Raw genomic sequence first — 23630 nt, 5'->3', positions numbered from 1 at the left:
CCCTGGTCTACGGTAGTGGGCCCTGGTCTACGGTAGTGGGCCCTGGTCTACGGTAGCGGGCCCTGGTCTACGGTAGTGGGCCCTAGTCTACGGTAGTGGGCCCTAGTCTACAGTAGTGGGCCATGGTCTACGGTAGTGGGCCCTGGTCTACGGTAGTGGGCCCTGGTCTACGGTAGGGGTACCTGGTCTACGGTAGTGGTACCTGGTCTACAGTAGTGATCCGTGTTGCTGACGAAACTCAGAGGATGACTTCCAGAGCGTGGCGAGGTGATCAATAAACCCATCAACTACAGCACACACTTCTGACTTGAATGATGCAATTCATGTTACACATTCAAATAAAACAAACATGAAATTCAAAATTAAACAAATTCCCCGTGTCGTTTTACAAGATAACAGTTAAATATTTAATTTGGGAGGTATTCCATTTGTTACATGAATCAAGCTTTGAAAATTAGACAAACAAATGCACATTACAGATAATTAGGCACGCCTTTCCATTCTTTTATATGAAATTGCGTAAACTCCAAACACAGGCTTGGTCGAAGTGGCTATCAGAGTGTCTAATTAGCTCCTTAAAACCCTCGATAATTTTTAATCCCTCAGCTTTGGGACAGCCGTGCATATAGCGGAGGTGCAAGTGAAAGCTAAAAATGTAGGGCTGAGGGAAGTGGGGGAGGGTGTGATTTGGGACTAAGAGGAATGGGTTGAGTGTATTCTGTAGTGTCATCATGCGTGAGCTGATATGGGGTGGCTCAGGCCTCTGAAGTAAGACTGTTCTCTCTCAGTCATCAGCTCAAAGTGCAGCGGCTGCCGGCAGAAGTTACACTCTCCCGAAGAATGGGGCTTCAGCGGTAGACCGGACTCCTTCCACGTCTGAACCAGCTTCTCTGTAGAGGGGAAATATTGTTTAAAAGGGGGGTCTCCAACAGGTAGATCACAAGCTACTAGTAGCTTGCAGCACATCTATGAGTAGTTTGTCAAATAATAATAAAAAATATTTTTACATGTGTTCCATCGCAAACTGTCAAACATAAAAGCTACCAGCTATTATCCAATCAAAGCTACATTGACATTATTCCACCCCTGGTTAGCCACTATTGGCTTAAAACCTCTTAAGGACCGCACCCTTTTCCCCCAATTTCCACCTAAAATGACATACCCAAATCTAACTGCCTGTAGCTCAGAACCTGAAGCAAGGATATGCATATTATTGATACCATTTGAAAGGAAACACTTTGAAGTTTGTGGAAATTTGAAATTAATTTTGGAGAACACATTAGATCTGGTAAAAGATAAAGTGTTAGACTGATCCAAAGAACCATTGCATGTCTGTTCAAAATGTTTTATCAAGTCTGCCAAAATGTGCCTAATTGGTTTATTAATACATTTTCAAGTTCATAACTGTACACTCTCCTCAAACAATATCATGGTATTCTTTCACCGTAATAGCTACTGTAAATTGGACAGTGCAGTTAGATTAACAAGAATTTAATCTTTCTGCCAATATCAGATATGTCTATGTCCTGGGAAATGTTCTTGTTACTTACAACCTCATGCTAATCGCATTAGTGCACATTACCTCAACCGTCCCACAGGGGGGACACTGATTTAAAGCAAAAACGTAACAATATCTTAATTTCCAGGAATATTGCCCGTTTGTCAGTTTGGTGCGCGCATTTGTCTATCACTCTGTATGTAGCCAGTCAGTGATGTCTATATCACTCCGTATGTAGCCGGTCAGTGATGTCTATATCACTCTGTATGTAGCCAGTCAGTGATGTCTATATCACTCTGTATGTAGCCGGGCAGTGATGTCTATATCACTCCGTATGTAGCCGGTCAGTGATGTCTATATCACTCCGTATGTAGCCAATTAGCCATGCTAATGATAAAAATCTTGTGGGTAGACAAAGACTTTGCTCAAAAACCTTCTTAACATTTTTTAACTGAGTAGACTTACCTGACAGAAAGATATCATGATTATCTGTATCAATTATGTGGCCAAGTCATTTGCTTCAGCAGTAGGCCTAACAGCCGAAACATTGCTAAAACAACATTCCCCTCTTGCTTAAGAGCAATTACACTCAAATCTAAATGTGTTCTTTTTTTACGGGGGAGGGGAGGGCTCAAAATTGGTCTTCTGATGTGATTTAAGCGTTGACATGGACTCAAACAATGAAAATGTATGTTCTATGAATAATCGTAATATTGGAGTGTAAAAAAAACTATAAAAAAATCTAAAAACAGGAGGGAAAAAAAGAAAAATAATGAATTCTGGAAAATACAGAAGATGAAGGGCCCCTTTAAGAGTTGTTTACTGCCACTATATTACCAGGTATATTGACCAAAAACACATCTCTTGTACATTAAGGACCCAGGGATCAGTGGCAGGGTAGAGGAGGAGAATGTGTCTATTTGAAAGCTAGAATAAATAAAAAATTAAAAAATATATTAAAAAAAGAGCTCTCATGCTAGAAAGAAAATGTTGAAGACCCCCAAGTCTTAGAAGATCTAAATCTCGACATTAAATTTGTGTGAGTGACATAGTGCCCGTCTCTAGAAGTCATTCTGGGTCGTGTTCAATAGAGCAAAACCGTTGCTAACAGAAACACTTTGGGGGGGAAACAAAACAAGGGTTTGGGTACAGCCATTACCTTTAGTTTAAGAAGGTTTTCTGACGTTTTGTGGGTAGTACTGAACACAACCCATGTTTAAAAACACACACGCACCAATATAAAACCTTCACCGCAGTCATTCCCTGCTCTCTTACCGACAAAGTGCGTCATCATCTGGGGGGTGTGGTGCGGCGTGGGGGCGATGCGTAGAAGCTCCTCCCCGCGGGCGACCGTGGGATAGTTGATGGCCTGGACGTAGATGTTGTAACGACTCATCATGACGTCACAAACCTCCGTGTTCTTCTCCGCGTCAGACACCTGCGCAGGCAACATCCCAACAAAATCAAATCAATGGAAGAATCATATTGAGAATGTCAATCGATACTAATAATGGTGAGGATGTCATTTAGTCAATATTAACCGTGTCAAATCAATAATGTTGAGGCTAATCAATATTATGCCAATCCATACTAACAATAAAAAAATTAAAAATAATAATTGTCAACAGTTACACCATGACATCTCTAAGGTGTCAAGTTGATAGACATGACCCAGGAGTTGTATCTGGTTAGGGATAACTCAGGGCCTTAAGGACGCTATGATAATCATGTTATGCGTACCGATTCCAGCCGCTCATGTGACCACATTTTTAAAAAATGACCCGAAATGTGGAACAACGGGTTGATTTTGCAGGACAGTGTAGCCTACATGAATACATGTTTGATACACGCAAAATTTGGTGATCCCAAAAACGAGAGACCACACGTGTGATTGTGTTACGAACGCCTGCGAATATCTGACCATGGAAACATTTCTGGTTGGTCTCAGGGAAACGTAAAACAGTTAAGGAAGGGAGACTTTTAAAAAACAAAAACAGGATTGAGTGACCTAGCAGCAAATATGTTGAACGAGAAACTAAATGAGAAGTGACGTCCTCACAAGTTTCCAGATTCACATTGGGACAATAAAGTTGTAGTGATTCTCACCCTGACGGGGATGATGTGAGAGGGACAGTGGACGACGGGCAGTCCAGAGTCCATGAGCATCTGTCTCAGCAGCTTAACGTTACGCTGGTGTTTCCTCCGGAGGGCGCGGCCCTCCTCCCCTTTAAGGGTCTGGATGGACTCGCGGGCGCCCGCCAGCAGCATGGGAGGCAGAGACGTGGTGAATATGAAGCCTGCAGCGTAGCTACGGACCGTGTCCACCAGGGCATCGGTGCTGGCGATGTAGCCTCCAACACAGCCAAACGCCTTGCCTGGAAGAACAAAGATAACATTAAAACAGGTCGACTGAGGCTCCTCCTCTAGAGCAGGGAAATTAACATTTAAGCTGACAGATATATTTCCGGTTCACAACAAATAGAGCATCACTGGTTGTTGGAGATAAAAATTGGACTCTTTCTTTCTACCTCTAGACCACTTGGTATTCAACAGGTCTTGTTGTTGTGAAGCGGTTGTGTGTGTGTGTGTGTGTGTGTGTGTGTGTGTGTGGTTTTATTCTGGTCATCTTGACATGCTTCTATTCTATCAAGACAAAGCAACTCAACAGATGATTGGCCGGCCTGCTGTAGTGTGTGTGTGCGCGCGCTGATTGGTCTCTCAGCTTGCCCAGGGCTGTGGTCTCCTAGCAACAGGAAATTAGATTCTAGTTCCTGTTTCTCCAGTGTCCCATTAGGTGATAATCTGAAAGTCCATTATTAGAGGCCAGAAATCTTGTTCGCCTCAGGGATTCAGACAACAAAAGACTGAAGAAACTCGACTACAGATGTCAGGAAAACTAACTTGGGGGGGGTTTAGAAAAGCTTTAAAACATTGTGCTGTTTGAGGGTGGGGGGGGGGGGTAAACGCTGTTAACTAGTAGTCATTGGTGCCATTTTGAACCGTGTTTAGTTTTAATACTGACCCAGTGTTCCAGAGATGATGTCCATCTTGTGCATGATGCCGTCTCGGTCCCCGATACCTCCTCCCCTAGCGCCGTACAGCCCCACCGCGTGCACCTCGTCTACAAACGTGATGGCTCCAAACTCATGAGCCACATCACACAACTCATCCAGAGGACACACCGCACCTTTAAGAGGAAAAAAAAACAAAAACATTTTTAATGATGCATTTTAAAGCAGGGTTACAGCGGGATACACCATACCTTTAAAAACAACAAAAGGGTTAATATCATATAACTAATTTAGCAGGAGGGATTTACACTCGGGCCGGAACGATACCAGTATCACAAATATTTTTTCCATGTCAAAAATGTCAACACGAAGCAGACCAAACTATTTGATCCTTTAAAAACCTGATGTATATAAAATATAATGTGATATAACTTGGAAAATAAATAAATGTGACTCTGGATGACAACATAATGAGGTTTGTTTCCAACATTACGGCTGTTTTCCTAAAGAAGTTAAATCAGCTTCTTGTTTTGTTTCCTTGCCACGATACTAATGAGTACGGCGGTAGTGACATTGTCCCCGGGGCCCTAATTTACACATTTCTTCAACAGGAACAAACAGTAAATATCATATAACCAGTAATAAGACATTTTAATAATAGAGTTATATCCTGCCATTCAGGGTTCACTGAGTCAACTCCCAAATTCAGATTAGAACTACTCAGGCAAGTCAAACTTGTAACGTTATATAAATCACAGCACTGACGTCAACAGGATGTTTTAGTTACACATCACAGGTCACGTTAAGGCTCTTCACATAGGGAATAGGATGCCATTTGTGACACAGCTCTAATCCACTCACCATCCATGGAGTGGACTGTCTCGAAGGCCACGATCTTTGGAGTGGACGGGTCTGACTTCAACAGCAGCTCTCTCAAGTGGTTGTGGTCATTGTGACGGAATACAAATTTCTTGGCTCCGCTGTTCCTAATGCCCTGGATCATTGAGGCATGATTCCCTGCATCGGAATAGATTTCACAGCCTAGGGAGAGAGAGGGGAATAAAACACCCGTTTAGTACCATTTCACGTTCGTCATTTAGCAGACGTACTAATCCAAAGCGACGTACAGTTGAATGCACTAACAGAAATCTATATTTTTGAAACATATCGAAGTCATTGCAGTAAAGCCCCCCTCAACGCAGCCCTCCTCAACGCAGCCCCCCTCAACGCAGCCCCCCTCAACGCAGCCCTCCTCAACGCAGCCCCCCTCAACGCAGCCCCCCTCAACGCAGCCCCCCTCAACGCAGCCCTCCTCAACGCAGCCCCCCTCAACGCAGCCCCCCTCAACGAGGCCCCCCTCAACGCAGCCCCCCTCAACGCAGCCCCCCTCAACGCAGCCCCCCTCAACGCAGCCCCCCTCAACGCAGCCCCCCTCAACGCAGCCCTCCTCAACGCAGCCATACTCAACGCAGCCCCCCTCAACGCAGCCATACTCAACGAGGCCCTCAACGCAGCCCTCCTCAACGAGGCCCTCAACGCAGCCCTCCTCAACGAGGCCCTCAACGCAGCCATACTCAACGAGGCCCTCAACGCAGCCCTCCTCAACGAGGCCCTCAACGCAGCCATACTCAACGAGGCCCTCAACGCAGCCATACTCAACGAGGCCCTCAACGCAGCCCTCCTCAACGAGGCCCTCAACGCAGCCCTCCTCAACGAGGCCCTCAACGAAGCCCCCCTCAACGCAGCCCCCCTCAACGCAGCCCCCCTCAACGCAGCCCCCCTCAACGCAGCCCCCCTCAACGCAGCCCCCCTCAACGCAGCCCCCCTCAACGCAGCCCTCCTCAACGCAGCCCCCCTCAACGCAGCCCCCCTCAACGCAGCCCTCCTCAACGCAGCCCCCCTCAACGCAGCCCCCCTCAACGCAGCCCCCCTCAACGCAGCCCCCCTCAACGCAGCCCTCCTCAACGCAGCCATACTCAACGCAGCCCCCCTCAACGCAGCCATACTCAACGAGGCCCTCAACGCAGCCCTCCTCAACGAGGCCCTCAACGCAGCCCTCCTCAACGAGGCCCTCAACGCAGCCATACTCAACGAGGCCCTCAACGCAGCCCTCCTCAACGAGGCCCTCAACGCAGCCATACTCAACGAGGCCCTCAACGCAGCCCTCCTCAACGAGGCCCTCAACGCAGCCCTCCTCAACGAGGCCCTCAACGCAGCCATACTCAACGAGGCCCTCAACGCAGCCCTCCTCAACGAGGCCCTCAACGCAGCCCCCCTCAACGCAGCCCCCCTCAACGCAGCCCTCCTCAACGCAGCCCCCCTCAACGCAGCCCCCCTCAACGCAGCCCTCCTCAACGCAGCCCTCCTCAACGCAGCCATACTCAACGAGGCCCTCAACGCAGCCCTCCTCAACGAGGCCCTCAACGCAGCCCTCCTCAACGAGGCCCTCAACGCAGCCATACTCAACGAGGCCCTCAACGCAGCCCTCCTCAACGAGGCCCTCAACGCAGCCATACTCAACGAGGCCCTCAACGCAGCCCTCCTCAACGAGGCCCTCAACGCAGCCCTCCTCAACGAGGCCCTCAACGCAGCCATACTCAACGAGGCCCTCAACGCAGCCCTCCTCAACGAGGCCCTCAACGCAGCCCTCCTCAACGAGGCCCTCAACGCAGCCCTCCTCAACGAGGCCCTCAACGCAGCCCTCCTCAACGAGGCCCTCAACGCAGCCATACTCAACGAGGCCCTCAACGCAGCCATACTCAACGAGGCCCTCAACGCAGCCCTCCTCAACGAGGCCCTCAACGCAGCCCTCCTCAACGAGGCCCTCAACGCAGCCATACTCAACGAGGCCCTCAACGCAGCCCTCCTCAACGAGGCCCTCAACGCAGCCATACTCAACGAGGCCCTCAACGCAGCCCTCCTCAACGAGGCCCTCAACGCAGCCCTCCTCAACGAGGCCCTCAACGCAGCCATACTCAACGAGGCCCTCAACGCAGCCCTCCTCAACGAGGCCCTCAACGCAGCCCTCCTCAACGAGGCCCTCAACGCAGCCCTCCTCAACGAGGCCCTCAACGCAGCCCTCCTCAACGAGGCCCTCAACGCAGCCATACTCAACGAGGCCCTCAACGCAGCCATACTCAACGAGGCCCTCAACGCAGCCCTCCTCAACGAGGCCCTCAACGCAGCCCTCCTCAACGAGGCCCTCAACGCAGCCATACTCAACGAGGCCCTCAACGCAGCCCTCCTCAACGAGGCCCTCAACGCAGCCATACTCAACGAGGCCCTCAACGCAGCCCTCCTCAACGAGGCCCTCAACGCAGCCCTCCTCAACGAGGCCCTCAACGCAGCCCTCCTCAACGAGGCCCTCAACGCAGCCCTCCTCAACGAGGCCCTCAACGCAGCCATACTCAACGAGGCCCTCAACGCAGCCATACTCAACGAGGCCCTCAACGCAGCCCTCCTCAACGAGGCCCTCAACGCAGCCATACTCAACGAGGCCCTCAACGCAGCCCTCCTCAACGAGGCCCTCAACGCAGCCCTCCTCAACGAGGCCCTCAACGCAGCCCTCCTCAACGAGGCCCTCAACGCAGCCCTCCTCAACGAGGCCCTCAACGCAGCCCTCCTCAACGAGGCCCTCAACGCAGCCATACTCAACGAGGCCCTCAACGCAGCCATACTCAATGAGGCCCTCAACGCAGCCCTCCTCAACGAGGCCCTCAACGCAGCCCTCCTCAACGAGGCCCTCAACGCAGCCCTCCTCAACGAGGCCCTCAACGCAGCCCTACTCAACGAGGCCCTCAACGCAGCCATACTCAACGAGGCCCTCAACGCAGCCCTACTCAACGAGGCCCTCAACGCAGCCATACTCAACGAGGCCCTCAACGCAGCCCTCCTCAACGAGGCCCTCAACGCAGCCATACTCAACGAGGCCCTCAACGCAGCCCTACTCAACGAGGCCCTCAACGCAGCCCTACTCAACGAGGCCCTCAACGCAGCCCTCCTCAACGAGGCCCTCAACGCAGCCCTCCTCAACGAGGCCCTCAACGCAGCCCTACTCAACGAGGCCCTCAACGCAGCCCTACTCAACGAGGCCCTCAACGCAGCCATACTCAACGAGGCCCTCAACGCAGCCCTCCTCAACGAGGCCCTCAACGCAGCCCTCCTCAACGAGGCCCTCAACGCAGCCCTCCTCAACGAGGCCCTCAACGCAGCCATACTCAACGAGGCCCTCAACGCAGCCATACTCAACGAGGCCCTCAACGCAGCCATACTCAACGAGGCCCTCAACGCAGCCATACTCAACGAGGCCCTCAACGCAGCCCTCCTCAACGAGGCCCTCAACGCAGCCCTCCTCAACGAGGCCCTCAACGCAGCCCTCCTCAACGAGGCCCTCAACGCAGCCCTCCTCAACGAGGCCCTCAACGCAGCCATACTCAACGAGGCCCTCAACGCAGCCATACTCAACGAGGCCCTCAACGCAGCCATACTCAACGAGGCCCTCAACGCAGCCCTCCTCAACGAGGCCCTCAACGCAGCCCTCCTCAACGAGGCCCTCAACGCAGCCCTCCTCAACGAGGCCCTCAACGCAGCCCTCCTCAACGAGGCCCTCAACGCAGCCATACTCAACGAGGCCCTCAACGCAGCCATACTCAACGAGGCCCTCAACGCAGCCATACTCAACGAGGCCCTCAACGCAGCCCTCCTCAACGAGGCCCTCAACGCAGCCCTCCTCAACGAGGCCCTGGCCTAGAGGGAACCGCTCAACCGGCACTTGGCCATGAGGGACTGTTGAGCACAGGATGCTATGTATTTTGGCACTACAATGTCTGTTAGTTCAGGTCAGGTGAGGTGAGGGGATTACCTGGTCCGAGAGGCAGGCTACAATGTCTGTTAGTTCAGGTCAGGTGAGGGGATTACCTGGCCCGAGAGGCAGGCTACAAGGTCTGTTAGTTCAGGTCAGGTGAGGGGATTACCTGGTCCGAGAGGCAGGCTACAAGGTCTGTTAGTTCAGGTCAGGTGAGGGGATTACCTGGTCCGAGAGGCAGGCTACAATGTCTGTTAGTTCAGGTCAGGTGAGGGGATTACCTGGTCCGAGAGGCAGGCTACAAGGTCTGTTAGTTCAGGTCAGGTGAGGGGATTACCTGGTCCGAGAGGCAGGCTACAAGGTCTGTTAGTTCAGGTCAGGTGAGGGGATTACCTGGTCCGAGAGGCAGGCTACAAGGTCTGTTAGTTCAGGTCAGGTGAGGGGATTACCTGGTCCTAGAGGCAGGCTACAAGGTCTGTTAGTTCAGGTGATTATTATTATTTAACTGGCCTTGTAAGTACATTGTGTTAGTTCAGTACAGATAAGGTGATATGCTTACCTGGTATCATCTTGGCCAGGGTGAACAGGGTGGAGTCATTGGCTACGAAGCAGGAAGTGAAGAGTAGCGCAGCGTCCTTCCTGTGGAGATCTGCTAGTTCCTGCTCCAGTTCCACGTGGAACTTACTGGTCCCAGAGATGTTCCTGGTTCCTCCAGCACCACTGCCGTGCTTACGCAACGTCTCCCTGGAAACAACAGTCAACAACAACAACGGTAAACAACATCCTCGGGAACCATGATTACACCCAACGTCTCCTCTGTCAAGAACACCAGACAAACAGGAAACGATAGTAAAACTGGCCAATTACCACGTATACACCTTCCCTGGGTCATTAACAGCATCTACAGAAAGGCTAATGAATAGGTAATTGGTTCTTAGTGAAACTAACAGTTTTGTCCCGTCTCCTCGGGGAGAAATATAGCCCATTGATCTATCCATGGTTGTGTTCAGTAGGTTAACAAAAACAAATGTTTTGAAAGAGTTAAAACTGGGAGGTACTACTATCTGCGGAAAAATGCTAATTCTCAGTTTCAATGGGAAATCAAAACAGCCCCTTTATATCGCCCTACTGAGCACCACCTGTCTGTGTCTTCATTAATCTATTCATCCAACTACCAACTCATCACCAGTTGTCCGGCTACTTACGTGATGGAGTTGACGACCCGTGGGTGCCTGCTCATGCCCAGGTAGTCATTGGAGCACCACACAGACACATCTCTCCTGTCGCTAAGGGAATCGGTGTAGTCGTCACCCATGGGGAAGTCCGTGGCCCGCCGGTTTACCGTCTTAAAGACACGGTACGTGTGATCACTCTTCTTCTCCTCAATCTTTCTCTCAAAGAACTCGTCGTAGCGGAAGTTAGAGACTGCAGGGAGACAAAAAGGAAGCAAACATGATTATGCGCGAGACGGTAAAAGATCACGTCGAGGTGTCCCGTTTTAATAAAAGACCAGAGAGAACATGCTTAACTCTGTCCTCTTTCAGAACACTTTGAACGGGTGCTCTCTTTCGGTTGTATTCCATGTTTCATAGTTGTGTGTGTGTGTGTGTGTAACCTAAACTGGGAAGTAATAGGAGAAGTGTATGAATGCACCCTAGGTTTTATTGATAACAGAGCTAGGAGATACTTGGTGTGTGTGTGTGTGTGTGTGTGTGTGACTACTGTTCTTTCTGTGAGAGCCTGACCAGGTGAATCCAGGTTAAAGCTATGAGCCCTTATTGATGTCATGTGTTTAATCCACTTCAAATCAGTGTAGATGGAGGCAAGGAGACATGTTAAAGAGAGATTTTTAAGCCTTGAGATCTCATGGCTAAGTTTTTACTCTGTCATGCATGGTCAACTGTGGGACCTTACATAGTCAGGTGTGTGCCTTTCCAAATCATGTACAATCAATTGAATTTACCACAGGTAAACCAATCAAGTTGTCAAAACATCAAGGATGATCAATGGAAACAGGATACACCTGAGTTCAATTTCGAGTCTCCTAGAAAAGGGTCTGAATACCTATGTAAATTAGGTATGTTTATTTAATACATAAAAAAAACGGTTTTCACTTTGTCATTATGGGGTATTGTGATGTCATTATGGGGTATTGTGATGTCATTATGGGGTATTGTGATGTCATTATGGGGTATTGTGTGTAGATCGATGAGAAATAATAATTAAATCAATTATAGAATAAAGCTGTAATGTAACAAAATGTGGAAAAAGTCAACGGGTCTGAATGCACTGTGTGGACTATATGATGCGACTAAAGACTATTGATAATTTGAGAAAGTCGCAAAAAAGGCTTGCGCTCTGTTCCTTGCCTCAGGCTGCACAGCTGTTCTCATCAAGTGATCATACAGTATTTTCACCCATCTGTTACAGGCTTTGATTTTTCCGTTTATATTGAGGTTGGACGTTGGCGCGATTGGTGTCACCTCGTTAGCCAGTATGTGTTACTCCTGCGCTGGTTGGTCGCCTCGTTAGTCAGTATGTGTTACTCCTGTGCTGGTTGGTCGCCTCGTTAGTCAGTATGTGTTACTCCTGTGCTGGTTGGTCACCTCGTTAGTATGTGTTACACCTGTGCTGGTTGGTCACCTCGTTAGTCAGTATGTGTTACTCCTGTGCTGGTTGGTCACCTCGTTAGTCGGTATGTGTTACTCCTGTGCTGGTTGGTCACCTCGTTAGTCAGTATGTGTTACTCCTGTGCTGGTTGGTCGCCTCGTTAGTCAGTATGTGTTACTCCTGTGCTGGTTGGTCACCTCGTTGGTCACCTCGTTATTCAGTATGTGTTACTCCTGTGCTGGTTGGTCACCTCGTTAGTCAGTATGTGTTACTCCTGTGCTGGTTGGTCACCTCGTTAGTCAGTATGTGTTACTCCTGTGCTGGTTGGTCACCTCGTTAGTCAGTATGTGTTACTCCTGTGCTGGTTGGTCACCTCGTTAGTCAGTATGTGTTACTCCTGTGCTGGTTGGTCACCTCGTTAGTCAGTATGTGTTACTTCTGTGCTGGTTGGTCACCTCGTTAGTCGGTATGTGTTACTCCTGTGCTGGTTGGTCACCTCGTTAGTCGGTATGTGTTACTCCTGTGCTGGTTGGTCACCTCGTTAGTCAGTATGTGTTACTCCTGTGCTGGTTGGTCACCTCATTAGTCAGTATGTGTTACTCCTGTGCTGGTTGGTCACCTCATTAGTATGTGTTACTCCTGTGCTGGTTGGTCACCTCGTTAGTCAGTATGTGTTACACCTGTGCTGGTTGATCACCTCGTTAGTCAGTATGTGTTACTCCTGTGCTGGTTGGTCACCTCGTTAGTCAGTATGTGTTACTCCTGTGCTGGTTGGTCACCTCGTTAGTCAGTATGTGTTACTCCTGTGCTGGTTGGTCACCTCGTTAGTCAGTATGTGTTACTCCTGTGCTGGTTGGTCACCTCGGTAGTCAGTATGTGTTACTCCTGTGCTGGTTGGTCACCTCGTTAGTCGGTATGTGTTACTCCTGTGATGGTTGGTCACCTCGTTAGTCAGTATGTGTTACTCCTGTACTGGTTGGTCACCTCGTTAGTCAGTATGTGTTACTCCTGTGCTGGTTGGTCACCTCGTTAGTCAGTATGTGTTACTCCTGTGCTGGTTGGTCACCTCGTTAGTCAGTATGTGTTACTCCTGTGCTGGTTGGTCACCTCGTTAGTCAGTATGTGTTACTCCTGTGCTGGTTGGTCACCTCGTTAGTCAGTATGTGTTACTCCTGTGCTGGTTGGTCACCTCGTTAGTCGGTATGTGTTACTCCTGTGCTGGTTGGTCACCTCGTTAGTCAGTATGTGTTACTCCTGTGCTGGTTGGTCACCTCGTTAGTCAGTATGTGTTACTCCTGTGCTGGTTGGTCACCTCATTAGTATGTGTTACTCCTGTGCTGGTTGGTCACCTCGTTAGTCAGTATGTGTTACTCCTGTGCTGGTTGGTCACCTCGTTAGTCAGTATGTGTTACTCCTGTGCTGGTTGGTCACCTCGTTAGTCAGTATGTGTTTCTCCTGTGCTGGTTGGTCACCTCGTTAGTCAGTATGTGTTACTCCTGTGCTGGTTGGTCACCTCGTTAGTCAGTATGTGTTTCTCCTGTGCTGGTTGGTCACCTCGTTAGTCAGTATGTGTTACTCCTGTGCTGGTTGGTCACCTCGTTAGTCGGTATGTGTTACTCCTGTGCTGGTTGGTCACCTCGTTAGTCAGTATGTGTTACTCCTGTGCTGGTTGGTCACCTCATTAGTATGTGTTACTCCTGTGCTGGTTGGTCACCTCGTTAGTCAGTATGTGTTACTCCTGTGCTGGTTGGTCACCTCGTTAGTCAGTATGTGTTACTCCTGTGCTGGTTGGTCACCTCGTTAGTCAGTATGTGTTACTCCTGTGCTGGTTGGTCACCTCGTTAGTCAGTATGTGTTACTCCTGTGCTGGTTGGTCACCTCATTAGTCAGTATGTGTTTCTCCTGTGCTGGTTGGTCACCTCGTTAGTCAGTATGTGTTACTCCTGTGCTGGTTGGTCACCTCATTAGTCAGTATGTGTTTCTCCTGTGCTGGTTGGTCACCTCGTTAGTCAGTATGTGTTACTCCTGTGCTGGTTGGTCACCTCGTTAGTCAGTATGTGTTACTCCTGTGCTGGTTGGTCACCTCATTAGTCAGTATGTGTTTCTCCTGTGCTGGTTGGTCACCTCGTTAGTCAGTATGTGTTACTCCTGTGCTGGTTGGTCACCTCGTTAGTCAGTATGTGTTACTCCTGTGCTGGTTGGTCACCTCGTTAGTCAGTATGTGTTACTCCTGTGATGGTTGGTTGCCTCATTAGCCAGTATGTTACTGACTAACAAGATGTGGAGGTTAACACCTTTAGTTGTCTCTCCCTATCTGATCTTCCCTGTTTTCATTTTGCTCCATTTTGGTTTGCTTCCTGTCTCTACGTTTGTTGTGGGTTTCTCTAGTGTGTGCTTCTTAGTGGGCGCTCATGATGGGTGTCTTTTAGGTTCCAGTTGTTGTTACTAGTCAACTTTCAGTGAAATCCCCCATGAGTCTCTTTCAGAGCCCCTCCTAAAACCCTACCTGTTTCCTGTTGGTTGTTGTCAGTGACTCTTTGTTAGTTCCCCCTTCTATTTGAGCAACAACTTTTTGGTTTTCTTGGTGGGGAACATAATATTTTCACAGATCTATTAATTCTCATCTTTACTAATATGGAAAGTGTGTTGAGATTTGGAATGGCCCACTACCAAAATGGGGAGGGGGAAATAAGCCGTCATCCGTATGCACCCCAATAGAGAACGGAGGCCACTCACACCCCCCCCCCCCAATTAAACTGTTGCCAGCCCCTCTTTCTGTGTGCTGGAGGAAGTATTGAAGGACAGAGAAGGAGAACATGGAAATGTACAGTGGCGTTATATTCTGTGGCTAAATGTAATGCGTCAGCCTTAATTATATAAATAGCTAGGTTTCATTTCAGTATAGGCTAGACCAAACACGTAGTAAAGACATCAAATCACTTTTTTGGTAATGTTTTTTCTGCTATGTGTAATATGCGGTCGAGGTATGTATTGTATATAAAAGGCACCATCATTATTTTAATTCAGGTATTTTGGCGGCATAAGGCCTATACGTAATCTCTAATATGCATCTGGGTGTTTTGGAATAGATCATCACCTTAGAAAGCGGTGTCCATTTCATTGTGTTAAGCTTTGAAACAACATCCACTAGGAGCATGTACACTCAGTTTCAAACCTGCTGTTGAACATCTTTCTTTCAAATTGATCATCACAGTGAGGTGTGTTTTAAAAAGTACAACAGCCCTCCTGTGTTGATAAGTGTTTGATGTGATTTTCCATTTAATTTGCATTGATGTCAGAGAGGTTAAAAAAGGGACAATACCTGAGTAGCAGGCCATTAGGACCTGCCGAGTGAGTTGGGTACTACGAACATGTCCAGAGAGAATAAGCGGAGATAACCGTGACTCAACGGTTACAATAGGCAACAGCCCTATGTGCCACTCAAATATGAGGTGTTCCTAATGTTTTGTCAACTGACTGTATATACTCTGTTCTACCTTATATGTTCAGTGACAACGTTTTTTAAAATTTAAATAAAACTCATTCGTTTAAATGCGCCTCTACGGCAAGAACAATAAAGTTTGGTTTGAATAGTCTGGTCATGTGACTCACAGCTGGGCATGTTCTCCTGCAGTAAATGGGACACCCTGGTCGGACGTTGATTCAGCAGCTTCTTCATCAGATCGGTTCGGGTAAGACCTCCAGACTTTGAGGAGGAACTACTGGCCAGAGCCTGGGCTGGGGTCACGTCTGGGGAGACAGAGAGGTATAGGGGTCACATCTAGGGAGACAGAGAGGTATAGGGGTCACGTCTAGGGAGACAGAGAGGTATAGGGGTCACGTCTGGGGAGACAGAGAGGTATAGGGGTCACGTCTAGAGAGACAGAGAGGTATAGGGGTCACGTCTAGAGAGACAGAGAGGTATAGGGGTCACATCTGGGGAGACAGAGGTTGATAAGAGGAGCTATCGACAGACAAGCTGGACTACTGTGTCCCTTACAGGACATTCTGTCTCCACCCGTGGAGGGGAGAAACTGTTAGGCTCGCAGAAAATTATGAAACATGTTGCAGATTAAACAATGTATCTGTGTAGTGGAAAAACACAGACTGTCTGAGCAAGGTGTAGTTTAAGATTTGAACTTGTTTGTGTGTGTTTTATAAAGACTGTGTTTGCATTTTTGATTTCAAAACATTTTCTGAATAAACTGTACGGACCTTTTGCATAAGCTGAGTCTTTGTTCTAATTATGATTAAACCCATGGTCTTACAAACCTCGGGATTGGTCAAAGCTTAATTGATTGTTAGTTATTATCATTGGGATTGAAAATTCTCATGACAAGAAGGAAATGAGAAAATCCATCCTGTGATGGAAATGTTTGTTTGGTGCTTTGTTAATAACTAATTTTTGTGTTCATGCAAGTGGCAGATTGAATGAGCTCTCAGTACACCCAGAACCTTGTTTAGAGAAAGGGAGCTCTCAGTTTCACGGTCTCAGCTTAGAGAGAAGATGCCTCGTGAGGTGTTGGTCTGTCACATGTTATGAACCAGTATTGGTCGTCACATGAATGAAGCAAACGTTAAATTATGCAAATATAACTTGTCTGCAGTATATAAGAGAACTAACGGGACTGCCCCGGTAGAGCTCCTGACAGACGTTCACCAGGGTCTGTAGTGACGCCTCTAGCACTGAGATGCAGACCCCTTTTGTGATATCAATTTGATCAGGTACACCACTTAAATCAGAACTCGAGTAAGATTTTTATTTTTTTTAATTTAAAAAATGCATACAAGGGGTTTTACTACGACTTTGGCAGTGCATGGCTGGACGAACCAAGTCTTAGGCCCTGGGAAGCAACATTTTAAAAGCCAGCCTCTTTGAATTGGAGAGAAGATTTAGCAGTTTAAGCTAAATTCCTGCAATTCTACACATTTTGCCATGAGGCAGAGAGAAACCTTTTCAGTTTTAAAGCTTAAATTACAGTGCATTTAAGTTAAAAAAATATATATATCAGTATTGGGTTTTTAAAAAATAAAAATTTGTAGAGTACTGCAGTGGATACTAATATCCCTGTGAGCCTCCCAGGCCCATGTTGCCCAGGGTTAAGAACAGAATACTGTGGATGAATAGTTTGACATTGTACTACACCCTCTAAACCGATTCCACAGACCCCTTGTCCAAAATGTATTTAAAATCTGTTAGTAATGTTAATTTAAAAAAAAAAATAGAATGTTTACATCTGTCCGCGGACCCCCTGAAGTACCGACCCCTGCAACAGAGGAACAAAGCTCCAGGGAGTTTATCCCATTGTGTACCTTTCTGGACGGTGCGGACCCCCTGAAGTACCGACCCCTGCAACAAAGGAACAAAGCTCCAGGTGGTTTAACCCCTTGTTTACCTTTCTGGACGGTGCGGACCTCCTGCACATCCTCCTGCAGCTGGATGCTGGCCTGGCGCACCACACCGCTGTTCTGGCCCATCTCAGCTGCCAGGAAGGGGCACTTGGAGGCCACCGAGGCCTGGCCAGAGGGGGGCATGGGATGGGGGTGGCTTTGAGGCAGCTTGTTGGTGGTGCCTCCATCGGCTACTAAAGCGCAGAAGATACTAGGGTTAGGAGACTAAGAGCAACACACAGATACAGACCTTTTAAAAACGTACACAATACTACGAGTGGTTTGTCCTAATGATGTGAGTAGGTTGGAAAAACATAGCCCTAGAGATCTTTCCAACTGAGGAAACATTGGTGCCATTTTTCATATATTAACCCTAACACCACATCATGATGTTACAGTTTATGACCAGATCCCTTATCGGCTAATGTCTAGGCTGAAGTCACGGTGTCACAAGATCACCTACCCTTCTCTGCTGATGTCTAGGCTGAAGTCACAAGATCACCTACCCTTATCGGCTGATGTCTAGGCTGAAGTCACGGTGTCACAAGATCACCTACCCTTCTCTGCTGATGTCTAGGCTGAAGTCACAAGATCACCTACCCTTATCGGCTGATGTCTAGGCTGAAGTCACAGTGTCACAAGATCACCTACCCTTCTCTGCTGATGTCTGGGCTGAAGTCACGGTGTCACAAGATCACCTACCCTTCTCGGCTGATGTATAGGCTGAAGTCACGGTGTCACAAGATCACCTACCCTTATCGGCTGATGTCTGGGTGGAAGTCACGGTGTCGTCAGCCTTCTGGAAGCTAGCCGAGGAGGAACAGAGGGAGCGGGCCAGAGGCTTGGAAGCCAGGTCCATCATCACAGGACATTTCTGGGCATAGACCACCAGGGACTTCCGGGCCTGCTGGAAGAAGGCCTGGGGAACACGGGACAGGAACGGGCAGCGTCGAATTATAGTGTCCATCCTTCTAACGATTGTCCAAGCCTGAGGGAAAAGAGATAAGATCAGGATATCCTGTAAACCAGACATTTCATGGGTGATAAGGCGCCTTCAATGGGTTTTTCTATCATGTGTTTGTCATTGATACAAGTCTTGTCCTTTAAAACAATTTCCCCAAGTTTTAATCAATAAAGCTATACGATTCTTTGCTCTGAGTGAGAAGTTGAACATTGTAATGTGTTATGGACGGCTATGCATTCACATTTGTTATCTGAAGCACGTAGGTCATAGGGCCTTTGTCAAAACAGTGCAGTCTGTGGGATAGGCATATGCCAGTGACATAGTTAAACTAATGAAACACATACAATCACATGCTGCTCTTCACATGATAAATACAATGCTTCACACAACAATGAGATATTCACAATGATTGATCAGTACATACATTATTCTACCAGCAGGCAGTGTGAAACAGTTAAACACGATGCACCAAAGCTGACAGACTGAAGTCCATCACCAGCTAAGTATATTAGGTCATAGTATTCCACTCCTGAAAGCAGTAGGGTAGCGTTCAGTAGGAACAAACGGGAGAAAACGTATAGAAAAAAGGCAACAAACAGAAAAACTCTTCAGTTTCCAAACGTTTTCTCCTGCTATGTGCCTGGCTACTGAATGGAGGATAAGTTTCCTAGACAGACTTCCTCATTCCAGGAATAAGACATTTTTCTTGGAAACACTTTCCAGTTTCCAAAAGTTTATTTTCATTTTTTTTTGCTTCCAATGATGACACTGGAAAGTGTTTCAAATAAAAAATGTCTTATTCCTGGAATATATTATTATATATATTTTTTTAAAAGCATGCCAAAAAATCTATTTGACTTTGAAAATAAATCACACAACAGAGCTACTAACTCGATGGCCATGAGACACGCATTTCACCCTCCTCCTCACGGCACACCTCTTGTATCTCACACAATAGAAAGTACTGCTTTTAATAGTACATTGTATAGTCAACGCATTTACATTTTCAACTGTGCTACTGGTGCGCGGAATCTCTATCCATCGACCTGTCTTGCCACAGCACTGTGAACCGGGGAACATTGAAGCACACGACTGGTCTAGTCATGTAAAGGATCAAGTGAATTGGATGCGCGTTTTAAAAGAAATCGCCCCTCAAGATTATAGTTGAGCTGAGAGAGAGAGAGAGATCATTCTCCGCTGAGTTTATTAAAAAACTGCACAACGCTAACACTAGTTTTATGTACAATGTTGTCAACAAAATGGAGTTGCTGTTACTCCCCTCCCTATTGAAAAATGCAGTCTTTTGACAGAATGTACTAAATTTGATTTAATCCACACTTGTGTTAGTCCTCTCGTTTGGTGATGGGGATTTAGGCTGTGACAACGAAAAGGTGACAACTCCACAGTATGTTTTAGCAGGGCGGTTTGGTAAGGTGACCTGATTTGGAACTGAAAATAATAATAACAGATTATGAACCCAGAAGTGTACGTTTGATTCTAGAGGGGGGGGACAATACATATAAAATAGTTTGGGCAGAGTTACGTCATATTTTCTTCAGGAGATTTTATTACCCCTTTACTTTATTTAGTCTGATCACTGGAACAATTCTCATTCTTAACAATGGGCTAAAATACAAGGTAATTAACTGTCAACAAGAACAATACTGCTATTCCACACACTTATTTTACTATTCCACGTATTCCCAATTCAGAGTAATCACATATCTGAAATGCCTACTTGTGTCTTTGAAAATGAATGATATGAGGCTATTCATTTTTTTTTTTTTGCAGCCGTTCATTGAACAGTTTGGAATAAGTCATACAAATAAACATTGGAATTTGAAATGTCCCAGGAATCAAAATTGGACATTTTAGTATTGTGTACATGCTAGGCAGAGAGGGTATGGGGATGACACATACTGTCTATGTAAGACGATGGCAAGGCTCTTCTGCTAGTAGACCTAAACCACCTGGGTATTGATCTATAGCTAGTAGACCTAAACCACCTGGATATTGATCTATAGCTAGAAGACCTAAACCACCTGGGTATTGATCTATAGCTAGTAGACCTAAACCACCTGGGTATTGATCTATAGCTAGTAGACCTAAACCACCTGGGTATTGATCTATAGCTAGTAGACCTAAACCACCTGGGTATTGATCTATAGCTAGAAGACCTAAACCACCTGGATATTGATCTATAGCTAGTAGACATAAACCACCTGGATATTGATCTATAGCTAGTAGACATAAACCACCTGGATATTGATCTATAGCTAGTAGACCTAAACCACCTGGGTATTGATCTATAGCTAGTAGACCTAAACCACCTGGATATTGATCTATAGCTAGTAGACCTAAAGCACCTGGATATTGATCTATAGCTAGAAGACCTAAACCACCTGGGTATTGATCTATAGCTAGTAGACCTAAACCACCTGGGTATTGATCTATAGCTAGTAGACCTAAACCACCTGGGTATTGATCTATAGCTAGTAGACCTAAACCACCTGGGTATTGATCTATAGCTAGAAGACCTAAACCACCTGGATATTGATCTATAGCTAGTAGACATAAACCACCTGGATATTGATCTATAGCTAGTAGACATAAACCACCTGGATATTGATATTCATTACATCTTTCCTTGAAGGTTGGTTGATCTTGACACATTAAATTGTTATAACAAGAAAATGTTTCAAACACCCATCACCTGGGAAACATATCTCTGGGGTGGCCAACACTCCTGGAGAGCGAGCGGGATTTTCTTCCATCCCCAGTTAAAAGAAATAGTTAACCCAAATGACAAAATATAACATGTTTGAGTCCTTGCCTTGAAAGCAGTCTATGGATAAGCAGACTGCAATCTATGATTAGTTTACACAGGAAATGCTAATAACCAAATTAACATTTCCTGTGCAGAGCCTTGGTGTAGTGGTAACACATAGCATGTGTTGCATACAACTTTCCACCTGAGAACAGGAATCAATCCCTGCTTCCAACCGTTTCTAGCATTTGCCTGTCTCCCTCTCTCATTTCATTAGTCACTGAATAAAAGTGTCAAACCAACAACAACAAAAATTAGTATAAAATATTTGCATACTTTACATTTCATACTCCAAAAATCTCAAAATAACAAAGTCGTCGAATTGAGTGTTCAAAGCTATCCTGAATACACTTGAGTACACCCTGGACATAGACCTAAACCATGTCAAAATACATAGAATTTGCAGGAAATTTGCCTTAAAACAGTAAAATCGTCTAGAGCCGTAGGACCCCCAGTCCCCAGTCTAGGGATTGTGCCAGAGGGCAATGAAATTCATATAGCAAATCTCACTCCAAGTTTTCTTCATAATGTTGGCAGCCCTGATACAACTATTTTACAAACTAGCCTACATTCCTGTGTAATCTGAGGAGACAAGTCACGCAAACCGCAAATACAGTCAATAGTGCGTCAATAATTCAACAACAGTCATAATTTGTTTAAAATCAATAAGACGTATCCACTCCATATGGATACTAAGTTTCATAGCTATACCGACGGGTTTAATAACTACTTACATTTCAATGTCATCGCAACCCAATGAATAACACTAGCTAAATCTTCATTTAGCCAAACGGCTAGAATATGCCCCGGTTAGACCGACTAGCGCGCCGGGCTACAGTAGCTGGCTGACCGAGGAACTAAGAACGAAAGGAGGCGATCTCGTTTGCTTACCTCGATATGCTTCGGATCACACTCTCACAAATAAGTAAAAAAGCTAGATTGTCTTGGAAAGATCTCAGTGCTGCTTTAGTGTAAATATAACACTCTTAATAGTTCATACAGCTACTGTTTATAAATTACGTTTCGTTATCCTGCACTGAGGACGAACGAAAGGACAAGGATAGGCAACCGGGTTTATAAGAACGAATACTAATGCCAAATCTCGCGAGAGGATAAGTGTGTACGTCACAGCACTCCAGACAGTCCCCTATTGCCCCAGAGAATGTTCCATTATGTCAAAAGCAACCTGTGACTCACATCCTCATTCATTTTTTATTTTATTTAACCTTTATTTAACTAGGCAAGTCAGTTGCAATATACAATTAGTCTGCGCTGTAGTTAAACATGTCAAATATTTTTGGGACAGGTAAACACAATTTTGATATGTAAACATTTACATGTAAATTCTACATTAAACAATGTATGATCAGGGGCGTATCCACTGGTATTTGAATACTGAATCATTTCACAATTTGAAAAGCTAAATATATGTACTTTCAGTTCCCAAATCTCCCAAAATGTAGTCTACCAGTACGCACTGTAAATGTCACACGCAACAAGTAAGTCTGCATTTAGAGTGTGTGGTATAATATGTGTTCGAATCAAATTGTATGTGTAACAGTATAACTTTAAACCGTCCCCTCGCCCCGACACGGGCGCGAACCAGGGACCTTCTGCACACATCAACGGACGCCCACGAAGCATCGTTACCCATCGCTCCACAAAGGCCGCGGCCCTTGCAGAGCAAAGAGCAACACTACTTCTAGGTTTCAGAGCAAGTGACGTAACTGATTGAAACGCTACTAACGCGTACCCACTAACTAGCTAGCCATTTCACATCCGTTACATATGCGTCACATGCGTCATATACAACGGGTGTAGACTTTACCGTGAAATTATTCCTTTACGAGCCCTTCACAACGATGCAGCGTTAAAAAATAAATACAAATAGTTGTTTGTGTAATTGTTGAATTGGGGAGAAAATATTTAAAGAGAATGGTCATATGTTGTATTTGTAGTACAATGATATTGTTTTAACTTCACTACACACAGTTTGACCTTTCATCATGGCCCAAATGCATTGACCGGTCAAATGTGTTACTGAATGTAGTGAAGTGCTGAACCAAAGGATGGACTATGAGATATGTTGTGATAGTGCTCCCTCTAGTGTTAGTTCTGCAATAAAGCAACACAGCAACGCTGCATTGAAGTGTCCTTATTTGCGCGTGACCAAATAACATTTAGGAGAATGATATTCTGGATCATCTTCCGGTATCACTCAACACACTTTTTTTGCAAATATTCTCTGTGAATGGTAGCTTGCAGGAGAACATGTGTGTTGAGGTTTAAGCACGTTGAAGTGCCCATGAAACAAGTACAAACCTGAGAGAGCTTCACTAATAGGAATTATGATTCTTTAATAAGAAAAACCCCGAACACTGAAGTTACAGGACTATTCAAGACACAGACGTAGGTGCGTACGTACGTCACACGCGATATCGTGTGCTGCGTTAAAACAACTGGGAACTCGGTCATGGCGAGAAGGGATCAAGCTTTTGTCAAATCAACGTCAGATTTTATTTTTC

The 23630-nt window shown here is 46.3% G+C and overlaps 1 protein-coding gene across 4 annotated transcripts; it reads right to left on the bottom strand.

The window, feature by feature from the left end:
• Window positions 1–380: 380 nt before the first annotated feature.
• On the bottom strand, window positions 381–22184 carry LOC139536468 (5-aminolevulinate synthase, non-specific, mitochondrial-like). Of its 4 annotated transcripts, none has more exons than XM_071337016.1 (11): window positions 21997–22184; window positions 18068–18302; window positions 17320–17508; window positions 15536–15673; window positions 10519–10738; window positions 9873–10057; window positions 5371–5550; window positions 4521–4685; window positions 3605–3873; window positions 2774–2936; window positions 381–890 (listed from the first exon to the last, which is right to left on the bottom strand). In XM_071337016.1, the coding sequence occupies exons 2-11, from the start codon at window positions 18279–18281 to the stop codon at window positions 730–732; spliced, it is 1884 nt and encodes a 627-aa protein (XP_071193117.1). In that variant the 5' UTR covers window positions 18282–18302; window positions 21997–22184; the 3' UTR covers window positions 381–729. The 4 variants fall into 4 exon arrangements, with proteins under 4 accessions (XP_071193117.1, XP_071193118.1, XP_071193119.1 ...); XM_071337017.1 differs by having other exon boundaries at window positions 17320–17505; window positions 21997–22164; XM_071337018.1 differs by lacking the exons at window positions 18068–18302; window positions 21997–22184 and adding an exon at window positions 17821–17836.
• Between the last annotated feature and the right edge of the window lie 1446 nt (window positions 22185–23630).

The sequence above is a fragment of the Salvelinus alpinus genome, chromosome 12, assembly GCF_045679555.1.
Source record: "Salvelinus alpinus chromosome 12, SLU_Salpinus.1, whole genome shotgun sequence".
Classification (NCBI taxonomy): Eukaryota; Metazoa; Chordata; class Actinopteri; order Salmoniformes; family Salmonidae; genus Salvelinus; species Salvelinus alpinus.
Note: the sequence above shows the minus strand (reverse complement) of the source record. Positions and strands in the feature narration are given on the sequence as shown.